The sequence below is a fragment of the Palaemon carinicauda genome, chromosome 44 (assembly GCF_036898095.1).
Source record: "Palaemon carinicauda isolate YSFRI2023 chromosome 44, ASM3689809v2, whole genome shotgun sequence".
Taxonomy (NCBI): domain Eukaryota; kingdom Metazoa; phylum Arthropoda; class Malacostraca; order Decapoda; family Palaemonidae; genus Palaemon; species Palaemon carinicauda.
The window spans coordinates 30,690,353-30,711,265 of NC_090768.1; the positions used below are offsets into that span (position 1 = coordinate 30,690,353).

The window sequence follows — 20,913 nt, forward strand, 5'->3', positions numbered from 1 at the left end:
GATTTCCTGAGATGTCCAGCCATGCTTTTTGCAACTGGTTGCAAAAAGCCTCTCTGTGTGAGGAAGTGCTGAACAGTCTCCAGACGTGAAGCTGAAGCGAAACTACGGTCTTGTGGAAGATATTGGCATATGGTTGTTTGAGCAGGTCGTGCCGTAGAGGGAGGAGATGCAGAAGGTCTTGGAACCACTCTGCATGATGCCATAGCGGAGCTATAAGAGTCATCAGCAAGTTGTTGTTTGCTCGTACCTGGTTGATGACTTTTCTCATCAGACAGAATGGGGGAAACGCGTAAGCGTCCAGGTTTATCCACCGTTGTTGAATAGCATCCCGGGACTGGGGAGCAGTATATCAGGAGCCTAAAATTCAGGGCCATTGTGAACAGATCCACAGAACTTTGTTGGCTATCATAGGATTCAAAGACCACTATCTGTGTCGCTCTGCTCAGCTTGTCTGCTAGCACATTCCGCTTGCTTGGAATGAAGCAAGCTGATAGTCATTGAGTTGTCTTCTGCCCATCTGAGTATCTCTACTGCAAGATGGCACAGCTGCTGCGAAAAAACACCACCCTGTTTGTTCAGATAAGCTACTACCGTGGTGTTGTCACTCATCAACACCAAGGAGTACCCCGCCAGAAAGGCTGCCCTCATCTCTAATAGATTTATGTGCTGGTACCTTTCTGATTCAGACCATTGGCCGGAGATACAATGATGCAGCATGTAGGCCCCCCACACTTCTTTTAATGCATTTGAAAAGAGCATCAATTCCAGGGGAGAGATGAGAATATCAACCCCTTTGCAGAGGTTCAGATCCGCCAGCCACCATCTGAGCTCCGACCGTTTCTCTAACCCTATGTGGACTAGATGATCCCTGGAATCGCTGGACTGATTTCACCGGAATTTCAGATGCCACTGGAGAGATCTCTTCTTGAGGGACTGTTGGGGACCAGTCGGGTCAGAGAAGATAAGTGACCGAGAGGGTGAAGCCAACTCTGCGCCGGTAGCTCTTCCCATCTGAAGAAGACCTGTGCTATCGTCCTCAGTCTCTGAATACTTTCATCTGATGGGAAAGCTTTATGCCTTAGGGTGTCTATGCGCATTCCTAGGTATACCAGTTCTTGAGAGGAAAGGAGATGAGACTTCTCAAGGTTTACCATGATCCCCAGAATCAGCCAGTCATCCAGATATCCTAGGAGACAGATGCCGACTCTGTGAGCCCAAGATGACACTAGGGCGAACACACTTGTGAAGACCTGTGGTGCTGTGGAAAGACAGAAACACAGTACCCTGAACTGGTAATGCTACTGGTTGAGCATGAATCTTAGATACTTCCTGGAAGACAGATGGATTGGCATCTGGAAGTATGCGTCCTTCACATCTAGAGTGCACATGAAGTCCTGCGGTCTTATCGCTTGTTTGATAATGACAGTCGTCTCCATTCTGAACGGGGTCTGTTCGACAAACCTGTTCAGAGCCGAGAGATCAATGACTGGTCTCTAGCCTCCAGACGCCTTTCTCACAAGAAAGAGTCGACTGTAAAAGCCTGGGGACCCATCGAGGGCCTCTTGGAGAGCACCCTTCTCCAACATGGTCTGGACTTCTGCCCTGAGGGCACACTTCTGTGGGGGTCCCTTCGCTTCGGCACTCGAGTCAGTGGAGGGAGAGAGAGAGTGCACGGGACGCGATACCCTGAACGAATAACTTCGTCCGTACAGGGCTCAGCCCCGTGGTGAAGCCACTTCTGCCAGCGGCTTTGCAGGCATCCCCCCACAGATGGACAAATGAGAGGACTGCCTATCCTAGTGGGAACGACCTCAGCCGGATCACTTCTTTCCCTTTCCTCCACGAAAGGACTTTTTGCTACGAAAGGCTTCCTTGGACCCCCTTTGACCCTGTTGTTTCGGGTCTCTAGCCCTTTTTGTCTGCTTTCGGCTGTGGTTTTCGTTGTGGCTGAGAGGGTTAAGGTCTGGCTGTCAAGACCTTTTGGATGAGGGAGTCCTGGCTGGACTTCCTCCACCTCTCTGCCACCTGTTCAAAATCCTCGGGGTTAAACAGGGAATTACCTTTGAAAGGTGCATTCCTCAGTCTCGCCACTTTGGCCTGAGGGAGATTTCTATGGAATCTACCTATGGCACCATCTCTCCTCTTCAGAATGGTGTTGTCCCAAAGGATCACCACCTGATGGGAGAGAAACTTGAAGGCTTGACAAAACCAGGAGCTTGAGAAACTATGGCTAGTGAAGACAAGGCAATATAAATCATATTCTAATTCTAATTGAAACAGTGATACATTCTGCCTTTAGTTATATAGAAAAAATGCTGTCACCATATCCCTTCATGTGCCATAGCTGGGGAAGAAAGGACGCTTCAGAAGCAAATGCTTGAAACCGAAATAAAACAAGGCATGCCCGTACGAAAAGTATAATATGCTTTTACCGGGTTACAATGTCATGCTCTGGCACCAAGACCATAAGAATAGTATCTGTTATTCTGACCTAGGGATAGACAGCACTCTCATTTGGTGGAGAAAACGTTGGAAATCCATATCAGAGGACCGGATAAAAGTAAAAGCTTGATAAACAATAGCAGATAATGAAAAAGTTTCAGAAGTCACAGTGTTTTCACCCTATAAAACAGAGTCCGCCCTTACATTTATACATCAATATAAATTTCTCTAAGATACAACTACCACTCCCTGTCATCATGACCTTAAGAAAAACCCCTGCCGTTCTCATCTGGGATCACAAACAGATTTCAATAAGATGGTATTAAAGTCTGAAGCTTGGGCCAGGTAGTATCAAAGAGCTTATAAACACAAGCAAAGAAGTATATTCGCTGTGTTTTCATTTCATAATAAAATACTAATTTGTAAACATTACAAGCAAAATTACTGTAATAGATACAGTTAAGTAAAACCTCAGTGTTATTAAAATCCTGTTTATTTTAAATAGAGCTGTACTTTTTAGCCACAATAAAATAGTCCTGTATGTTTGGTCAATGGTATAGCTTCGCCGAGATATGCATACATTAATGTGTTCAAATCTAAATTTCTTCCATTTACATATAGTATGGGTGTCTACAGTAAAAGCAAGTTTTGGCTTGTCTAGAGTAAACAGCAAGTTTTGGCTTAAGTGTTTTTATGGGATTATAAGTATTAGGATGGTTTATTAAAGCTTAAATCTATGAAGGAAAAAATATATCTAAAAAAATGACTGGTGAATCCTTCAAATGAGAGAAATCTCTTCTACTCTGAAAATATGAAATAAAGGTACGGTGTTCAGCACTGAGCATGCTTGTGGGAGGAGATGGTGATCTATTAAGATTAATATAATCTGGAACTAACGAACTAACGATAACTGTACAGGCTCATGTACAGGCTCTACCGGGACTGATGCCATAAGATCAGTATCAGGAATAAAATGGGCTACAAAACATCAACACATTTCACTAATATGAAAAATGTTGTCATGGCCATCATCCTCAGTTACTGGAGTTACAAGAAACGCCAGTAAAGGAGGATTGGAGTGGGATAGATCATGTGTCACATGAAAAGGCTTCTGTTTCTTACCCCCGAGAAAGGAAGAATTGCAGCAGGCATGATACTTTCCCCTACTAAAATCACATGGTGAATCAAAAGAACACCACTTACCACAGCATTTCAGGCAAAAAGTGTGTGATCTACCTCGAACCAGCTCATGAAGGTTCTACATGGGGGCCCTTCAAGGTTTGGACAAGTCCACATACTACCTGAAATACCAGTGATATTCATAAAGCACACTAAAAGAGAGGAAGCACCGAAAAAAGAAAGGGCACTAGGTAATTCAACACAGAGTCGTCATCGTACCTTGGGAGGACCATCTGTGACAGCGATCAGAAAGAGAGCCAAGCGAAGCTGGACCACGCTACCCTGCATGGAAAGATGACAGTTGCCAGTTTTCTTTCCTGGTTGTAGTAAAATGACTTGGGAGTAAATCCAATATAAAACTCAGAAGTTTGTATCTGCGTAAGATCAAATTACCATTAAACAAATTCTGAAACTACCAGAAGATAGAGAAAACATTCTGCTCACCTTTGTTAAAGCATTGCACAAATTAAAATTATTCCTGAGGGAAAAAGAATATACACAATGATGTCATTACCTTAACTATGGAGAAAAAGACATAACGTAAAATCTAACTTATTAAACAAACTGACTCCTCAGAATCAATCTGCACTATGGTAGAGGAGACATCCTCTCAATTTATCTAAGGAAAATTACTAAGCAATAACACCCCTTACAAATAATACTGACTATAAATCGGATCTTGGTGAAAAAAAATCATAACTAATCATAACATTATATGGTAATAACCCTGATGCAAGACAGAATCATCTAAAAATCACTGCATACAATAAAAATGAGTAAACCAGAAGGATTCTTTACAAATATGTGTAGTAGCACACAATGCAAACCCTTGCTCTAACAAAATAAGGAGACAATGTAATATCCTATATTAAATACTGTATACACAACCTAAATACATTCTCAGATCTGGTTGACAAAATGTATGTTCCTCACAATGAACTAGCAAAGAATTCTTTGTCTTGGCCAATCATAAACACTTAAAAGGAATGGCACAATAGAATATGACCTGAGAGAAAAAAGGGCTGTGTGCTGTGTCAGCTGATCGGTCCAGTTCAATTAGTGATTTGCTGTTATTCCTATGGCTGGCACAGGAATGGGAGAGGTTGACATGGAGATTAATGTATCATTTTTTTTTTATCTATTCCGAAGGCATGAAGCTCACAACTCTGAATTTAATAACTGATGATTCATTGAAATAATATTTTTCTAAGCTATGAAAATAGATTCATGTTATATGGCCAAGAATAGATTGAAGGATAGAGACAAGACACAGCAGTGTCTTTTAATTTTCTTAACATAAGTATGCTCAAATTGAAAATAAAATTGTAATAAAAAACACAACCAAAGTTATAAATAAATCTACTGACTTGAAGTAAATAGAAAGATATAAAAAGTTAAAAATAAGAAGTTAAGCACAAATTTATTCTTAAAAAAATAAGTTAAATAGGCAGTACAGCACAGCAGTACAATCTATATAAAATCCTAAGAACATAAAAAGCCCATTTTCTCCATTAACTGTACAGTGTTGCATTTTCATTTAACAAGAGGTCCATACATACAACTCATAACAGTAGGAAATTTAGGTAAGGATACTTTCATCCACCCAATTCCTCATTCATTGTGGTAGACTATCAGTCCTTTGTTTAACTGTTTTATTTCTGTCCTATCTGTAGGTAAAAAGCTGACGTATAGCTATGGTTTCACATGGAAGTATAGTTATGTGCTTATAAGGGCCTCAACACACAACTTGTTGCAAGTTCAGGTATTTATGTATTCATAGCAATTTTGACCGCTTCATAGTCTTCCTATATTTGTAATTTCAAACCCATTGCCATATATACAGTATGAGATTTTGTATGTTTGATTTATTCTTCTTTTCAAAGAATAACTTTGCTTGTTTTTTATGGGATTTTGCTCCAAGCCCTATTATTCTCTCTCTTTTTTGGTCTTTAATATTCATACCATACGACTTTACATTGTATTCAGAACTGTTGTCCTTGCTACACATAATCCTTCAAAACTTGCCAAAGGAAGAGAAATAAGAACTTTGCTAACTTATTAGGAAGATAATAACTTGAGAAAATATTGTTTACTTACAACTTGTGATGGGTAATAGATCCAATCCCAGTACCAATTCTTTGGGCCTATGTGACCTGGCACCAAATGATGTTCTGGAACAAATGGGAAAAAGCGACCTCGTCCAAGGCTATCTCTAGAGTCACCACGTTTCACTCCAAGGTTTTGTAAACACTTGCCTATAAAATTGTAAATTAATTGAAAAATACTAATTGAATCTGTAATTCATTAATTTCATTTCAATAAACCCAAACACTCAAAATTTATTACAATATATTTACAATAAATTTTATAAAAGCTAAAACTTACATAAAACATTTGTTCAAATCTAATCCTGGAAAGAGAATGACATGCAAATTCTAATAAATTAATATTGCTCATTAAAAATTTCAATGTGACCATGCTCAAGATCTTTCCCTTTTTACAGACTTACTGTTTCTGAAAAACAAATTGATGGATTACTGTTAAGCACAATCATTAGTAAATTTTAAAATTCCAGAAGGCTTGATGATTGGGACAGTAGAGTATTTCCCATTGACATCTAGAGACACTCAAAATCTGGTTATATGAAATAATTTTAATATTCACTGCCACTTGTGGGTTTTGTATATACAATATACACAACATCTCTATGAAACCCTTATTTTCAGTCTATACACAATATAAAGTGACTTTTCCGTTTTGGAAAACAATTCTTCAACAAAAGTTGTAAAAAATATTGTATGATGCTACAGAAATGATGCAAATTCTATGGAAAAACCTTGGATAACACCTATGCTCTATCAAAAAAGAAATTCCAAATGAGTGTAAATTATTCAATCATTTCATAGAAACAAAAATACCCCGAAAAATTTAGAGCTGTTACCTCAAATAAAAAATACTATACACTGTACAGTACTGTATTACAGTATTGCAATTCATTTCATGTAATCCAGCAGTTTCCATAAAGATGTCTGCACCTTTGTGTAACTTCAGGAAAAGATTTGATTTATTAATAATTAGGCTACAAGAGAAATATAACATGAAACAGGAATGAAGGAGTGCTGTATACATAAAGATTGGAAATTTTGTAAAATCTTTCATACCAAAACAATAAGTTCTTTTACAATCAATAAGCAAAAAACTAAAATGGGACTAACATAGAAAAAGAGGATAAATAAAAAGTACGGCTGAGTAAACATACCCATTTCCACATCTTCTGAACCATTGCTTTCTTGACGACATTTTTTCTTATTTGGAAGGCCTTCTTCTACAAACTTTCGAAGTGCCTCCCGACTGAGTACATACCCAGCACCTGCAATGCAACAGTTTTGTATGCATAAAGACACTTGTGGGCAAGCCCACTGAACATACAAAACACCAGTTAAACATAATTAAGATGCTTGTAAAAAAAGGATTCGATCAGAAAGGGTAGTTTCTAACATCACCTATGAAGGACTTAATGACAAGTCAGACGAACAATTAGTGTACCTGAACAGATGGGCCAAAAAAAATGCACTAAAGACAGAGCCATCTCTGAATGTGGCCATGGTACTAGTGACAAAAGAAAATATATAAAAGATAAAATAATCAACAAGACAGACAATACAACAGTGCACATTACAAATGTATGGATATACTGTACAAGAAACCTTAAAAGTTGTACAGCAAAGCGAATGGCAGGTCTCATTGGAAGAGGTGGCTCGCTCTGTAGCAAAAGCGTTTTGACCACTAATCCTGAATAATATATTCCCTACCTCCACTCATGTATTCCTGGTGGGCATGGAGTATGGGGACAATTTTATCGATGAACTTAGTTATCGGTGCCATTTGATTTAGGAATGCTAGAAAAAGGGAAGAAAGACACTTGTATCAACGAATGCCATGTATGATCTTTACATGCATCCAGGTTATATATTCCATAATATTATCACTAAGGAGAATACTGCTGGGTCAGACTGAATTTAATAATGCATCAGCTAAACTATGACTATAAATCCCCCAAACAACTAGTTTTCATAGCAGCACTTTGACTGATTATTGGTGGAAGACACATCAAATGCAACTGCAGCAGTGTATAGAGAATGCTGTTAAGTATGATGCAGATACTAGGAAAAATTATCAGGAGTTAAATGACTTCCATACAAAAAGGGAAATTGACAAGTTTATGGTCTAGATATGCCTCAAGTTACGAATGAAATATATATACAAATGTGTCCTAATATCAATCTGCCAAGTTCATGTAACTTTTCCAGCTACTGTAAAAAGTTAACCATAGTATTAATGAATGGTTATGTAATCTGAAGAGAATAAAAATAATACAAAAAAAGGAATGAACAGACAAAACTATGTAAATACTATATGATGAACCAAAAGGGAAAAAAATGGTATACAGGGTATTATTTTAGGGTTGTGGAAGTGTTAAAACATGTTTTTTTCTCATTTAACAAAAGTTGTTAAGCCTGGTCTTGTAGAATCTAGCAAAATTTGCCCGAATTTGCGTTCTAATGACCATCACTAATGTATCATGATTTACAAAAGCACTATCCGAGTGATCATGTCTTTTTCCTTCTTCAACAAAATATTGCAATGGCAACAAACTTAAAATTTAGGTTCTTGTATCATATTGAGCATCCTCAACATCTTAACTAAAATTCAATTCGTCAAAGACCAGAATATTTTTACAATTTTTATAAACATTAGTCTCTAGATCTAATATTTGAGATTGCATAATCTGAATCTGAGAAGACTATTTCCCAGTTGAAAAAATATTTAAAATACTAGAATATTTTCAATTGTTAACAAGTATGCATCAGTAAATTCAATCATGTGTTCTACAAAAGTTTATCTGCCTAAAAGGCTCCTAAACATAACAAAAATTTACTGATGAGTAAATTTTTTCCTTCTTTGGTGACAATAAACCAACACTAATTTAATTACAGTAAAACATTAACAGTGACCAATATGTTACTGTACTCCGTGACTGATAGACTAAACAAACTCTACAGTTGTTTGGAAACTCCTTTTATGAAATACACTGCACTGCATAAGCTAACATTAAAGTGAAAAATGTTACATATGAAAATATACACTATACAGAACATTATTAATGTTACCTACAGCACAGTTTACATTGCTGTTCAATATGCACTTTCTACACCCAAAAAAACTATGTTGTTTCACAATTCCCTTTCTCTATATTTTTCTTATGATAGAGGACAGTAAAGTAAGCTATACTGTACACAAAATGTGCTCCTCTAAAATATATGTACTGTATACTTATTGTACTGCATGTGTACAAATATCTATAGTACAGAACATAGTAACCTAATTATGGTACACACTGTTCATGTTTAATATTTAATGTAACAATACCTAATACCATTTCTAGAAATAAAAAACCTTGATTATAAATACATGTTAATAAGCACACTTTAGTTGGGTCATTTTCATAAGTTCCGTGACCACAGAGAGCGGAGGTACTTTTCTCGTTGGATTTGACTTTTTAGAGGGATAAAAAAGAAATTTAGCCCCCATGCCCCTGTCAAAAGTGTGGGCATAAGTTTTGAGAGCCCTGAATTCAAAATGGCCACCGTCACCAGTTCAAAAAATTAACTTTTTCCTGGTTTGTCTTAGAGTGCTGTGCAAAATATGTTTTATAAGGTTTTTTGGCATGGGGAATTCATTTCTGGTGTTATTTTATTGATTTGACCTGTTTTTCATATTTAAATTCACCCTGCTAAGAGAGTTTTCTTTTGTTTCAGGTCAATGTGTGTGGTTCTGCTTCCTTACTTCCATACTATTAAAAGAGGATCAAGACTGAATTAGAATAATACTCAAGACATTTCAAATAGATATTGTAAGCAAGATGTCATATGAATGTGTACTGATATGTGAAAAGACTTGTAAGTCCTCAGATACCATCAGCCAAGGAAAGTGGGAGTCTCTAGAGTCAAAGTCTCAAAGGTGGTCAGGACTTGATAGGTATGGTGATATTTACAGCACCATCATGGCAAGATGGGCCTGCAAATTATAACATGCACCAAGGATGCTACATATCAATCTCATCTTCAGACAAGGTTGAAAAGTCTCGACGACGCAAACGGAACGAAAGTGACATTGTTCCAAGTACAAGTCAAACATCAAGTTCTGAAATGACAGCTCTGTGTGATGATGAGACAGAGGGACTATTGCCTGCTAAGCGCCTGCGTTCTTCTGTGGGTGGATCACTCATCGAGAAAACAAAATGTGTATGGTGTCTGAAGGGTGAGGACACGAAGCATCCAAGTAGAGCAAAGGGCAAGATGTTCAAAATCAACACACACTCGGTATGGCTCTCCTTCAAACGCCACACAGTTTTAATAGAAGATGAAGAGTTGCGTGATCATCTCTCATGATTTGTCGAGTCCACATCAGCGCTGTCAGACCCTTTTGCAACAGACATTATGTATCACCATAACTGCTGGAGAAAGTATGTAAGCCACCTGAAGTTTGAACAAAACGAAGGAATGCATCTTCAGAATGTGTCTATGTCAGAGGCAAACAATTTGTTCTTTAGACACATGGATACAGTCATCTTTGCTGAGCGTGAGATCCGTTCATTGCAATCTCTTTTAGCAGACTACAAACGTATTGTCAGTGACTATGGTTATCCAGTGGGCGAAGTAAGTCGTCCTACATCAAACATCTGCTCCTAAAGGAGTATCAGGACAAAATTGGTTTCCAAGAAGGAAATACAAAGAACAAGAGTCCATGGGTGTATGACACTGCAGGAGGGGGTGACTATATTGAGGCTGCTATGTTGTCCCTTGGCATCACTGAAGAGCAGTTCATTCAAAACCTAGCACCACGCCTGTCAAAGAAGATTAAAGACACATCTACTGTCCCATGGCCACCTCGCACTGACCATCTCGAAGCTGAAGAGGTATGTGAGCAACTACTGCAATTGTTGCCTTTATTAAAACAACCTACAAGAAAAACTGTTGATCTCAGTCCTGCCTAACTCAGTCTGGCCTCCATGACCACCTTACACGTCACTGGACAGCGCACCTCAACTGCAGTTAACCTTGGCCTCACTGTTCATGGTATGACAAGGAGTAAAGACCTGGTGGACACACTTCACAAGAGTGGTGTCGCCATCAGCTACTCAGATGCACTTCTCCTCTATGACCAGTGGGCACTTAGGGATGTTGAGGTGTCAGGCCTCTGCCCACCAGAGATTACAGATAGCAAGCCGGCCGTTGTCATTGTTGACAACGACAACTTCAAGTTGGATACTATGACAGGCAGTGCAGCAGGCGCTTACAGAACTAATGTCATGTTCGTGCAACCAGAAAGCTACGAAAGGAAACCAGATGAAGTACCTTTTGCCAGGCTTGCCAAGAAGCAGATCTCTGAACAGCTGACAAGAAAATGTGGAGAGATTACACAATACAGATGACCCCCTGGCAGTACCAGCAAGCCACCAATTCGTGCCTGGGTAAACCCACCAGTGAATGGCACAGCTCTGCAACCTCTCACTGCAACCATCCACTAGAATAAAAGGCAAAGCTTTGCCAGTGAACAGATTTGTGCACCAGCAGGTACACCTATGAAAGTGGCTCAGATGGAGAGGTCGGGTCTGGTGGCCCTGGTGGACCTTGCAGAAGGATCAGGCATGCTCCCACTTGAGTCAGCCCTTGAGGGGAGAGTGACTAAGGAGTGCTTGTCTCTCTACAATGCAGACGGGTCAATGCGCAAAACAATGAAGAGCAAGCTCTTGGATCAGTTTAACCTTGCCCCAGTTGTTCAAGAACCAGAAAACTACATCAGCATTGTCGACATGGGTATGATCTGGCGGCTAGCCACTCCCACACCCGAGGACCGTGAGGCAAAGACACGAGATTGGTCAAAGTACTGCTGGAAGGACTATCTAGAAAAGATCTGCAAGATCATTTTCTCACGTCATGCCAATGCAAGCCCTTACATCATTCTTATCAATGACAAGTATGACCTTCCTTTCAGCATCGAGGATGATGAGCACGATCGAAGGGCAGCAAAACATGCACATATTCCAAACGTTTTTCCAAAGCCCACAGACACATTCCCAGGAGCTGCTGGATTTAACCAACTGATGGTCAGATCAGGGAACAAGATCAGATTGCAAAAGACATCCAAAGGCTGACACAATGATGTTCTCTGCCTATGCCAAGCTCAGGATGGGGAACTTTAATGGGGCAGTTGTACTTGACAGTGAAGATACAGAAGTGTACGTTCAAGCAGCATACCTCTCACAGTAACTCCCTGGTGATCTATTTATCAAACGCAAGGATGTCTTTATCAACTGCCGTGACATGCTACCAGAAGTAGTCTCACAGATCATCATCCCTTTCCATGTGATCACTGGCAGTGATCATACGTCAGGGTTCTATGGCCATGGAAAGAAGAGGAGTACGATCCACCTCCCACTTGATGACGACTCCTTGAATCCTCATGTTGAAAGGACAAACTATAGCACATATTGCCAACTACACTACAACTTGTTAGACCATCCATCCCCTATTGGTCATGGCTGGGAACTTTTGAATGGAAAATGGCGACCAGTGCACTACACACAACCCCCCTTGCCCCAACAGCTCATGCTTCCTGACTCCTCAGAGGAAAGTGAATCTGACAGTGAGATGAGTGAGTTTGGGGATTCAACAGATTCAGAAGTATAAAATTCCCATGATTGACGTTGAACAATTGATTCAGTAGTGTACATTTGCTAATCAATATCAACTTATTGTTTGACATTTCCTTGTGTTTCAACGTGTTTCAACCATTAACCTTGGTTTTGTTGTAAAGTGATTTTTGTGTCTTTACTTTTACATCTATCATTAATAAAAATAATTCTTCACAAAAAAAAAAAAACTTTCATTACAACCTCCTATAGGAGCTCTGTAATGACCAAACAAAATTGAACGTTTGGTGCTCAAAATCAACAGTCATGTGAATTTGAATATGAAAAATAGGTCAAATAAATCAAATAACATCAGAAATGAATTCCCCATGCCAAAAAACCGTACAAAATAATTTTGTACAGCACTCTAAGCCAAACCAGGAAAAAGTTTACCTTTTGAACTGGCGACGGCAGCCTTTTTTTAAATCAGGGCTCTCAAAAGTTATGCCCACACTTTTGACAGGGGCATGGGGGCTAAATTTCTTTTTTATCCCTCTAAAAAGTCAAATCCAATGAGAAAAGTACCTCCGCTCTCAGTGGTCACGGAGCTTATGAAAATTACCCAACTACTTGAGCAATATAAATACATCTAAACAAACTACATCATCCAAACAAACTACATACAACTGGTAACTATGCTACTCGGACACTCATCGATTGCTACATTCTTCTTGTTGATGCTCAGTAGATAATAATGATTCTTCGGAGGAATACACTTTAGAAAAAAAATTGTAATTGGCAACTTTTGTACAGTACTGTATTTGCATTTTTAATTCATCACATGCCTGCTGCAAAGGTAACAAAGCACCCGTGATTTCTTTAGTCATTATACTGGACTGTTCCAAAGGGGGTTTATAGACATTCTAAATGCCTTGATGAATTTTAGATGAATTTTTTAAAGTCCAATTCTGTGGCTGCAAGTAATCATTATCCACTTTTCTCCATGATTTAAGGGTATTGGCTGGGGCGGATAAATTTTGTGTGACAGTATTGAAACTTGCATAGGTATTACGTCTAGTTGCAACTAAGATGCATAAATATTTCGGTAAATTGGATGAAAAATTTCAATTTTATAAATATTTTTCTTTTAAACAACATTTTTGCTCGTTTGTTAAGGGGTGGGACTCTCCCATTAATACAATGTAATTTTGGTGTTACTTCTAATTCCTTCTACTTTCTTTTTTAGCCATTTTTTTCATCTAAATATCACTGAAAGAGAAATTTTATCCTTTAAAAGTTATACATATGGAAAACTATTTAGTTTTCCTAATTTTCTTATATGCATTATTTTATCAATGTACTGTATAGGAACCACTTTCAATGGCAGCCATTTTTTACATGGATTTTTTTTTTTTTTTTCAAAAAGTGAATGTACAGATTGTAGCCAATAAAACTCATTCTCTATCTTTTCATTTTAAATGAAAAAAATCATTCAATAATCAAGATAGTAACAACTTTTTCCTAAAATTTCATGTTTTGAGAAATAGGTCTTCCAAGTTTTTTATTTTGCAAAGATTGGTTGATTATACGTACTTTAACAGGCATTAGAACTTCACTGGAAATCAGACATATTTGTCCCATTTTAGGGTTATTTACTTAGCAGTGGTGAGCATCATCCCTCAAATCCGGAAATGTATATGTTATGTAGACACAGTGATACCTCTCGGCATGAAAGAATCTGCTTACAAAATTTTCACGCTGCGAAACGAGATGCAAAGAATTTTACGACTCATATCGCGGAAAATGTTACGTGCAAGGAAATGAGGTACGGTACGAGAGCCCGATTGTCACTGAGACTGATAATAAGATTCTCGCACCGCCAGCCCATAAACTCGCCACCATCCTTGCTGTGCTCTCATTGGTTATCGACCTACTCAGATGCTACTGCCTGCCATAAGATCCAGCTCTTCTATTAGTCAGCATCTACTGTTCTGTATCCCATCACGCATTGGCGTTCCTCTTTCATTTCGATTCGGCAGCAGTATCGTACACATTGACTTTGTGTTTGTGATTTTGCTTTTGCAACTACAGTATTGTACTGTATTGAGTTGTCATATTACTTTACTTTATTAGCCCTCGATCACAAGAAAGTTGCTGATGTGCAGGGAAAGAAGAGGATGATGCTTTCTATGGATATGAAAATGGAAATAATCAAGAAATACAAGACTGGCAAGTGGTTAAGTGTGATCAAGAAGGAATATGGATGAAATCTGTCTACGATAGGAACAATCCTGAAACAGAAGGCAGCCATCAAAGCACCAAGACCTTCTAAGGGTATGACTGGTTTCTTTAGCAAGAGGAGCCACGCCCACGATAAGATGGAGAGACTGCAGTTTGTTTGGATCAAGGATAAGGAAATTGCTGGAGACATGATCACCGAAACAATGATCTGCCAGAATGCCAGCGCCATTTTTGGTGAACTCATGCATGCTCAGACCGAAGACGACGCAGGAGAAGGGGCATCAAAGCAATCACCACCAGAGTTCAAGACTTCTCAGGAGTGGTTTGAAAAATTTAAGAGACAGGAAGACTGCAAGCTCGGACACAAAAGCGGCCCAAGCCTTTGTTGAGATGTTCAACGATATGACTGTCCAGGAAAGCTACAGTCCCCAGTACCGAGGCTAAACTTAATCTTTTCGATCTCCTAAAATTAAAGCTCTTTTAATGGACCTTGATGCATATGGAGGTGTAGACGTAAATGGTATTTTTCATTTATTTTTTATAAAGACTGCGGATTTCTTACCTCCAAAGTTATGTTATTTTGCACAAGTTAGCAAGAAGATGAGCTTTTAGCACTTTTTGGAGAATTGGTAATGTTACTCCACTATATAAATGTGTTTGTGGTAGCTCAAGTCCAACCGATTACCGCCCAATTTCCATAACTCCCAAATTATCCAAAGTTTTTGAACGTCTTTTGGTAAAACGTCTTAATATGTTTGCTGAAGGTAATCATCTGATCCCTAGTTAGCAATTTGGTTTTATTAAACGTCTGGGAGCATGTGGTGCCCTTCTTACAATCTCCAATGCTGTACAGAAATCCCCTGATTGTGGTCAGGAAGTTTGTATGATTGGCTTTGATTTTAGTGCTGCCTTTGACCTAAACAGTTGGGAGTGTTGGGTCGTTTCTTAGCATCATTATTGAATTTCTAAGTAATAGATCACAAAGAGTTGTTATTGATGGGCACCATAGTTAGTATAGGAATGTGATATCTGGTGTTCCTCAGGGTAGTGTTCTTGACCCATTACTTTTCATACTATATACACATGACATATTGTTTGGTCTAGAAAACAAGCTTGTTGCATATGCAAATGATGCTACTCTGTTTGCATCAATTCCATCTCCTGAATGTAGATCTGTGATTGCTGAATCCCTTAATAGAGGTCTAGCTAAACTTAGTTCATGGTGCAAATTATGGGGTATGAAATTGAATCTTAACAAAACTCAAAGTATAATTGTAAGTAGGTCAAGGACAGTGGGTCCTCAACATTCTCATTTCAGCATTGATAATTCTTTAACTTTGTATGACTTAAAATTTTAGGTGTGATTCTCGACAGCAAATTTACTTTTGAAAAACACATTAGGTCTGTGTCTTCGTCAATTGCAAAAAAAAAAAAATTGGCTTATTGAGAAAGTCTTTGAAGATTTTTGGTGATCAATCTATTCTGAAGAAGTGTTTTAATTCTTTCATTTTACCTTGTTTCGAGTTCCTGTCTGGTCTTCAGCTGCTGATTTTCGTCTTAATTTGTTGGACAGGAACTTACAGTCTATTAAATTTCTTATTCCTGATCTAGATATTAATCTCTGGCATCGTCGTTCAGTTAGTTCATTATGCATGCTGCATAAGATTTTTCATAATTTTGACCATCCTTTATATTCAGATCCACGTGGACAGTTCCATCCTGTTCATAATACTAGGCCTTCTCCATCATGAGGCTCAACACTACACAGTACTCTAGAAGTTTTATTCCAACTGTGACCAAGTTGTGGAATGATCTTCCTAACCGGGTAATTGAATCAGTAGAACTTCAAAAGTTCAAACTCGCAGCAAATGCTTTTATGTTGAACAGGCTTATTTATGTACTGTACTTTTATATTTTCTATACCAAAGATGTTTCAATCTTGGTAATATATAAAAAAAAAAAAATTTATTTTTCATTACTTTTTATATCCTTTTTTATTTCCTTTCCTCACTGGGCTATTTTTCCCTTTTGGAGCCCTTGGGCTTATAGCAATCTTGCTTCTCTAACTAGGGTTATAGCTTAGCTTAGCTAGTAGTAATAGTAGTAATAATAATAATAATAATGTCTTCAACTACAACGAAACTTTACTTTTCTGGAAGAAAATGCCTCGTCAGACGTTCATCACGACGGAAGAAAAACGGTACCGGGGTATAAGCCTATGAAGGACACGCTCACCCTTGCACTCTGTACAAATGCCAGTAGGGATTGTAAGGTGAAACCCCTGCTGGTGTACTGTATTACTCCAAGACTCCTCAAGCCTTCAAGGCCCACAAAGTGATTAAGGAGAAGCTTCAGGGAATGTGGAGGTTTAATGCCAAAGGCTGGGTAACAAGAACCTTGTTCACTGAGTGGGTAAACTTTTGTCTCGGCCCGACTGTGAAAAAATTTTTGGAAGAGAAGTGCTAACCCCCTGATAGCAGCGAGGAGGAGGAGGATGACCCACTGACAACGACAGAAATTAAGGAGGGTTTAGCTGGCTACCATAAGATGATGGCTCTTGTAGAAAAGGGACACCAAGAAAAAATAATCACAGGTCGTGTGCTTGAATATGTAAATGATGTTTGTCAGAGTCATTTAGGGAACATTTTAAAAAGCGTGCAGAAACAATCTTCCTTGGGTAGTTTTTGAAAAGGTCTTTGGTACTAGTAGGACAAGAGGAAGCTCAATGTGATCCAAAAAGAAAGAAAAGTGGCAGTGATGAAGAAAATGATTAATTAAATATAGAAAATACAAATTGTGAATTTTAAAAAAAATACAAAATTAGAAAAAGGAAAAAAATTAATCACAAGTTTATCGTATAGTGTTGATATTTTCTGCCATTTGTTAATGTGTCTCGTAAAATTAAGTGTTAATGTTTTCTGCCATTCATTAATCTGTTCTGTAAAGTTAAGTGTTTATGTTTTCTGCCACTTGTTAACGTTTTCTGCTGTCTATCATCCTCCTCTACGCCCCACCACTTTGCTCTCGGACATCACCTCACTCCAAAGGTAAGGTTCCACATTTTTGTTACTGTATTTTAACTGTTTGCTCTATTTATACATTTATTTTACAGGTTACTAATGATTAGGGTATTATTGAATGATCCCAATGATTGAATTTCATTGAGTTTAGTGGAGTTTAGCCTTCTTATAAATATTTAATGTGGTGCTTTTGTAGGTCCTGGAACAAATTGGGCTACTTACATGTAAAAGGCGACTCACAACCCAAAAAAATTACGGTACGAAAGCCACTACGGTTTTGTAGGCGTTCGTTCAGAGAGTATAGTCAGTGAGCTACGCTCAGGGAGAAGACTAACCTCCGCCTGGGGGCCAGTAAACTCGAGGCTATCGAGTAGTACTATCTAACCAATGAGCCTGAGTCGGGTCTTTCCTCCTCGAGGCATGGACAGAGTTCTGCTATCCCGAGGATCGTGGGACCAAGAGGAGCGAGATCTTTTCCTTGACAACAACCCCCCAAACACAGACCATTTCATCTGATAAATGTCGCTGGACGATCTAGAGGTACCTAGACCAATTTTCCGCCACTGTGCACAAAAAATCCACTCCATGAGAGACGTTGGGTAACCTCCCGGTGAAAAAAGTTGAAGAGAAACGAATACCTTGTGGAATATCTCTTTGTGAGATTGTTTGAAAAGTTTGGGAGCTAGCAGAAGCTCTCTCAGTTCCCTTGTGGGCAGATGTAGAAGGACTGTATATCGTTCTGCTTGCTGTCCCAGTGGAGATCTCAAGGTAAACGACAGGCTATGCACTGCCCTTTACCTTGTTAACAAATCTCCTCTTTCGGCAACATGGGGGGAGAATGCAAAGACGTCCAGGTTGTCCCCCAGATGTTGGAAGGCATGATGCTGAGGTGCCTGAGGATTCTGTACTGGCATGGAGGTTCTGGTACAAAGATATCCCGAAAGAGTCTATTGTCAGCGAAACCACACCTCAAAAGTCAGGACTTTGGCTAACTAGAGAGGCAAATGCCTCTCAAAGTCAATTTTCTGAGTTTTTCTGTTCAGTGTCCTCCAGGAAAGCTGTTTTTGGCTGAACCAGGTAATCTGGTTGTCTTCCGTCTGTCTTAGTATGTCCACGGCCCATTTGAAACACTACGGAGTGACAAAAAAAGTCAAAGGAAGTATTTGAGTCAGAATTGCTAGTCTTAAACCTTGGAATATTGTGCGGCACTGGCAAACGGCATTGGACCATAGCGGGGAGGCAATGTGTTGCAGCAGGTTAGCGTCTGTGAAAGCTTTCATGGAAAACCTAACTGCCAACCATGAACGTTCTCAAGCGGACCTCATGGCGAGGATAGAAGCTTTACAAAAGGCACCTGCTTCTAAGGCTCCACCAGCTTCCAGCCTACCTGAATGCACAGCTAAGAACACTTGGCATTATGCTGAGCATATTGCCTAAGTGAAGGGTTCCTCCACATTCATGAGGGGTTGGGTCCCGAGCCAGTCTTGGACTTGGAATTCTTCCCATCAATCGATAGTTATCCTTACTGCTATGTAAGGCTTAACTCAGAAGCATCCAATAACGATGATACGATTCCTAGTGAAACAATCATCATGGACCACATGGCTCAGTCTCTTATGGTTAAGGAGCTGAAGATGGCCGAATTCACCAACACCCAACTTAATGCTTTACAGGCCACTTTTGTAGCCCCCAAGTATACTGTCTTTCCTTTCCCCTCTACAAGTGGAGGCTGTATAGAAAGCAGTAGTGGAGGGTAAACCATTACCAGTGGTAGAGGGGTGGAAACTGGTCTCCCTATCTCTTCCTTATGATTCGGACAGTTGGGAGGATGTCCAACATACCTTTACTGTTGGAAAACTAGATAAAGCCAGCGAAAGCAGGCAGTTTAATGAGAAACTCCCTAGAATTCCTGAATTGCTTTTAAAGTAAGCTTTGGAAGCTAGAGAGAGACTATTCCAAATCTGATCTCTTCCCAGTCTTGGCAAAGTCTCACCTAACCATGTTTCATAGAGATCTCCATGCTTCCTTCCTAGCCAGAAGAGCATGTCGAGAACACATCCTGGCTGCTTCTACGATCAAGCATAAACCTAAAAAGCGCCAGTGGTAGGGGAAGGTCTGTAAAGGGCAGTCAGTTTTGAGGTCGAGGAAGTAGAGACAAGACATTTAAAGACGCAGGCCCTTCACAACTACAATGAGGAGCTCCCAGTCGGGGACGACCACCTAATCAGGGATCAATGGAGTTCAATCCTTGGGCTCACAGCATAGTCTCAAAAGGATTAAGCTGGAAATGGAAACAGAAACCACCCCAGTTCAAGAGGTTCTTTCAACCCACAACCCTATTCTTGGAGGATTATGTACAGGATCTTCTCTGGAAGGGAGTCATCCATTGCACAAAATCCATTACCTTTCAAGGGCGGCTATTCTGCGTGCCCAAGAAAGATTCGAACACTTCAAACTATTCTGGACTTCTGTCTACTAAACAAATTCATTCTGAACGACAAAGGTCCAGATGCTGACCATCTCCCAAATATGGGCCCTACTACCCACGGGGGCCTACATCATCTCCATAGATCTTAAAGAAGCCTATTGGCATCTTCCGATGGTTTCAAACTGGCAAGAAAGGCCTACGTATACAGAGCTATGTCCTTCAGGCTCAGTATAGCTCCAAGGATTTTCACAAAGCTAGTCGAGGTCATCGTCCAACAATTACGGAACAGAGGCCTCCAGGTGATGGTATACCTGGATGACTGGCTAATCTGGGTTGCAACAAATTTGGAGCGTCTTTATACGGCTCAAGGAGTCATGAAATTCCAACAGTCTCTAGGCTTTCAGATCAACTTGGAAATGCCCAGGCTGTCTCCAGCTCAAGAATTCCAATGGCTAGGACTTCACTGGAATCTAAAGTCCCACACACTCTCTATACCAAAAGGCAAGAGAAAGGAAAATGCAAACACTGTCAGGTGCCTACTCCATTCAAGAGTACTCACCAGGTGTCAACAGCAAAGAGTCTAGAGTTCACTGCAATTCGCTGCTGTGACAGACCCAATCAGAAAAGCAAGACTCAAAGATGCTAACACTGGAGAAGAAAGGCATCCAATGCTCGGAGAGATCTTCTCCACTAAGCCCCGGTCTTACTGCGAAAACAGCTCAAGCCGTGGTCCACTGCCAAGAGTTTATCGACACACATCCCTCTACAATATCCTCGGATGCCTCAGAACAAGGTTGGGATGGGGACACTCCCATTCCAGGAAAGTACAGGGTCGGTGGTCAATCACATTTAGGAAATTTCACATCAATATTCTGGAAGCTATGTCAGTTTCTGACTCTAAAAAGACT

The 20,913-nt window shown here is 39.6% G+C and overlaps 1 protein-coding gene across 5 annotated transcripts in view; it reads right to left on the bottom strand.

Moving 5' to 3' along the window:
- Window positions 1–20,913, bottom strand: part of LOC137634256 (glycoprotein-N-acetylgalactosamine 3-beta-galactosyltransferase 1-like) — a 137,466-nt gene that overhangs the window by 19,695 nt on the left and 96,858 nt on the right. For 3 of the 5 annotated variants that reach the window (XM_068366537.1, XM_068366540.1, XM_068366536.1), the window contains 3 exons: window positions 7,434–7,520; window positions 6,881–6,991; window positions 5,719–5,876 (listed from right to left, as the gene is read on the bottom strand). In XM_068366537.1, the coding sequence (XP_068222638.1) occupies window positions 5,719–5,876; window positions 6,881–6,991; window positions 7,434–7,520 (356 nt within the window). The remainder of the gene's footprint in view (window positions 1–5,718; window positions 5,877–6,880; window positions 6,992–7,433; window positions 7,521–20,913) is intronic. The other 2 variants (XM_068366538.1, XM_068366539.1) reach the window with 2 other exon arrangements.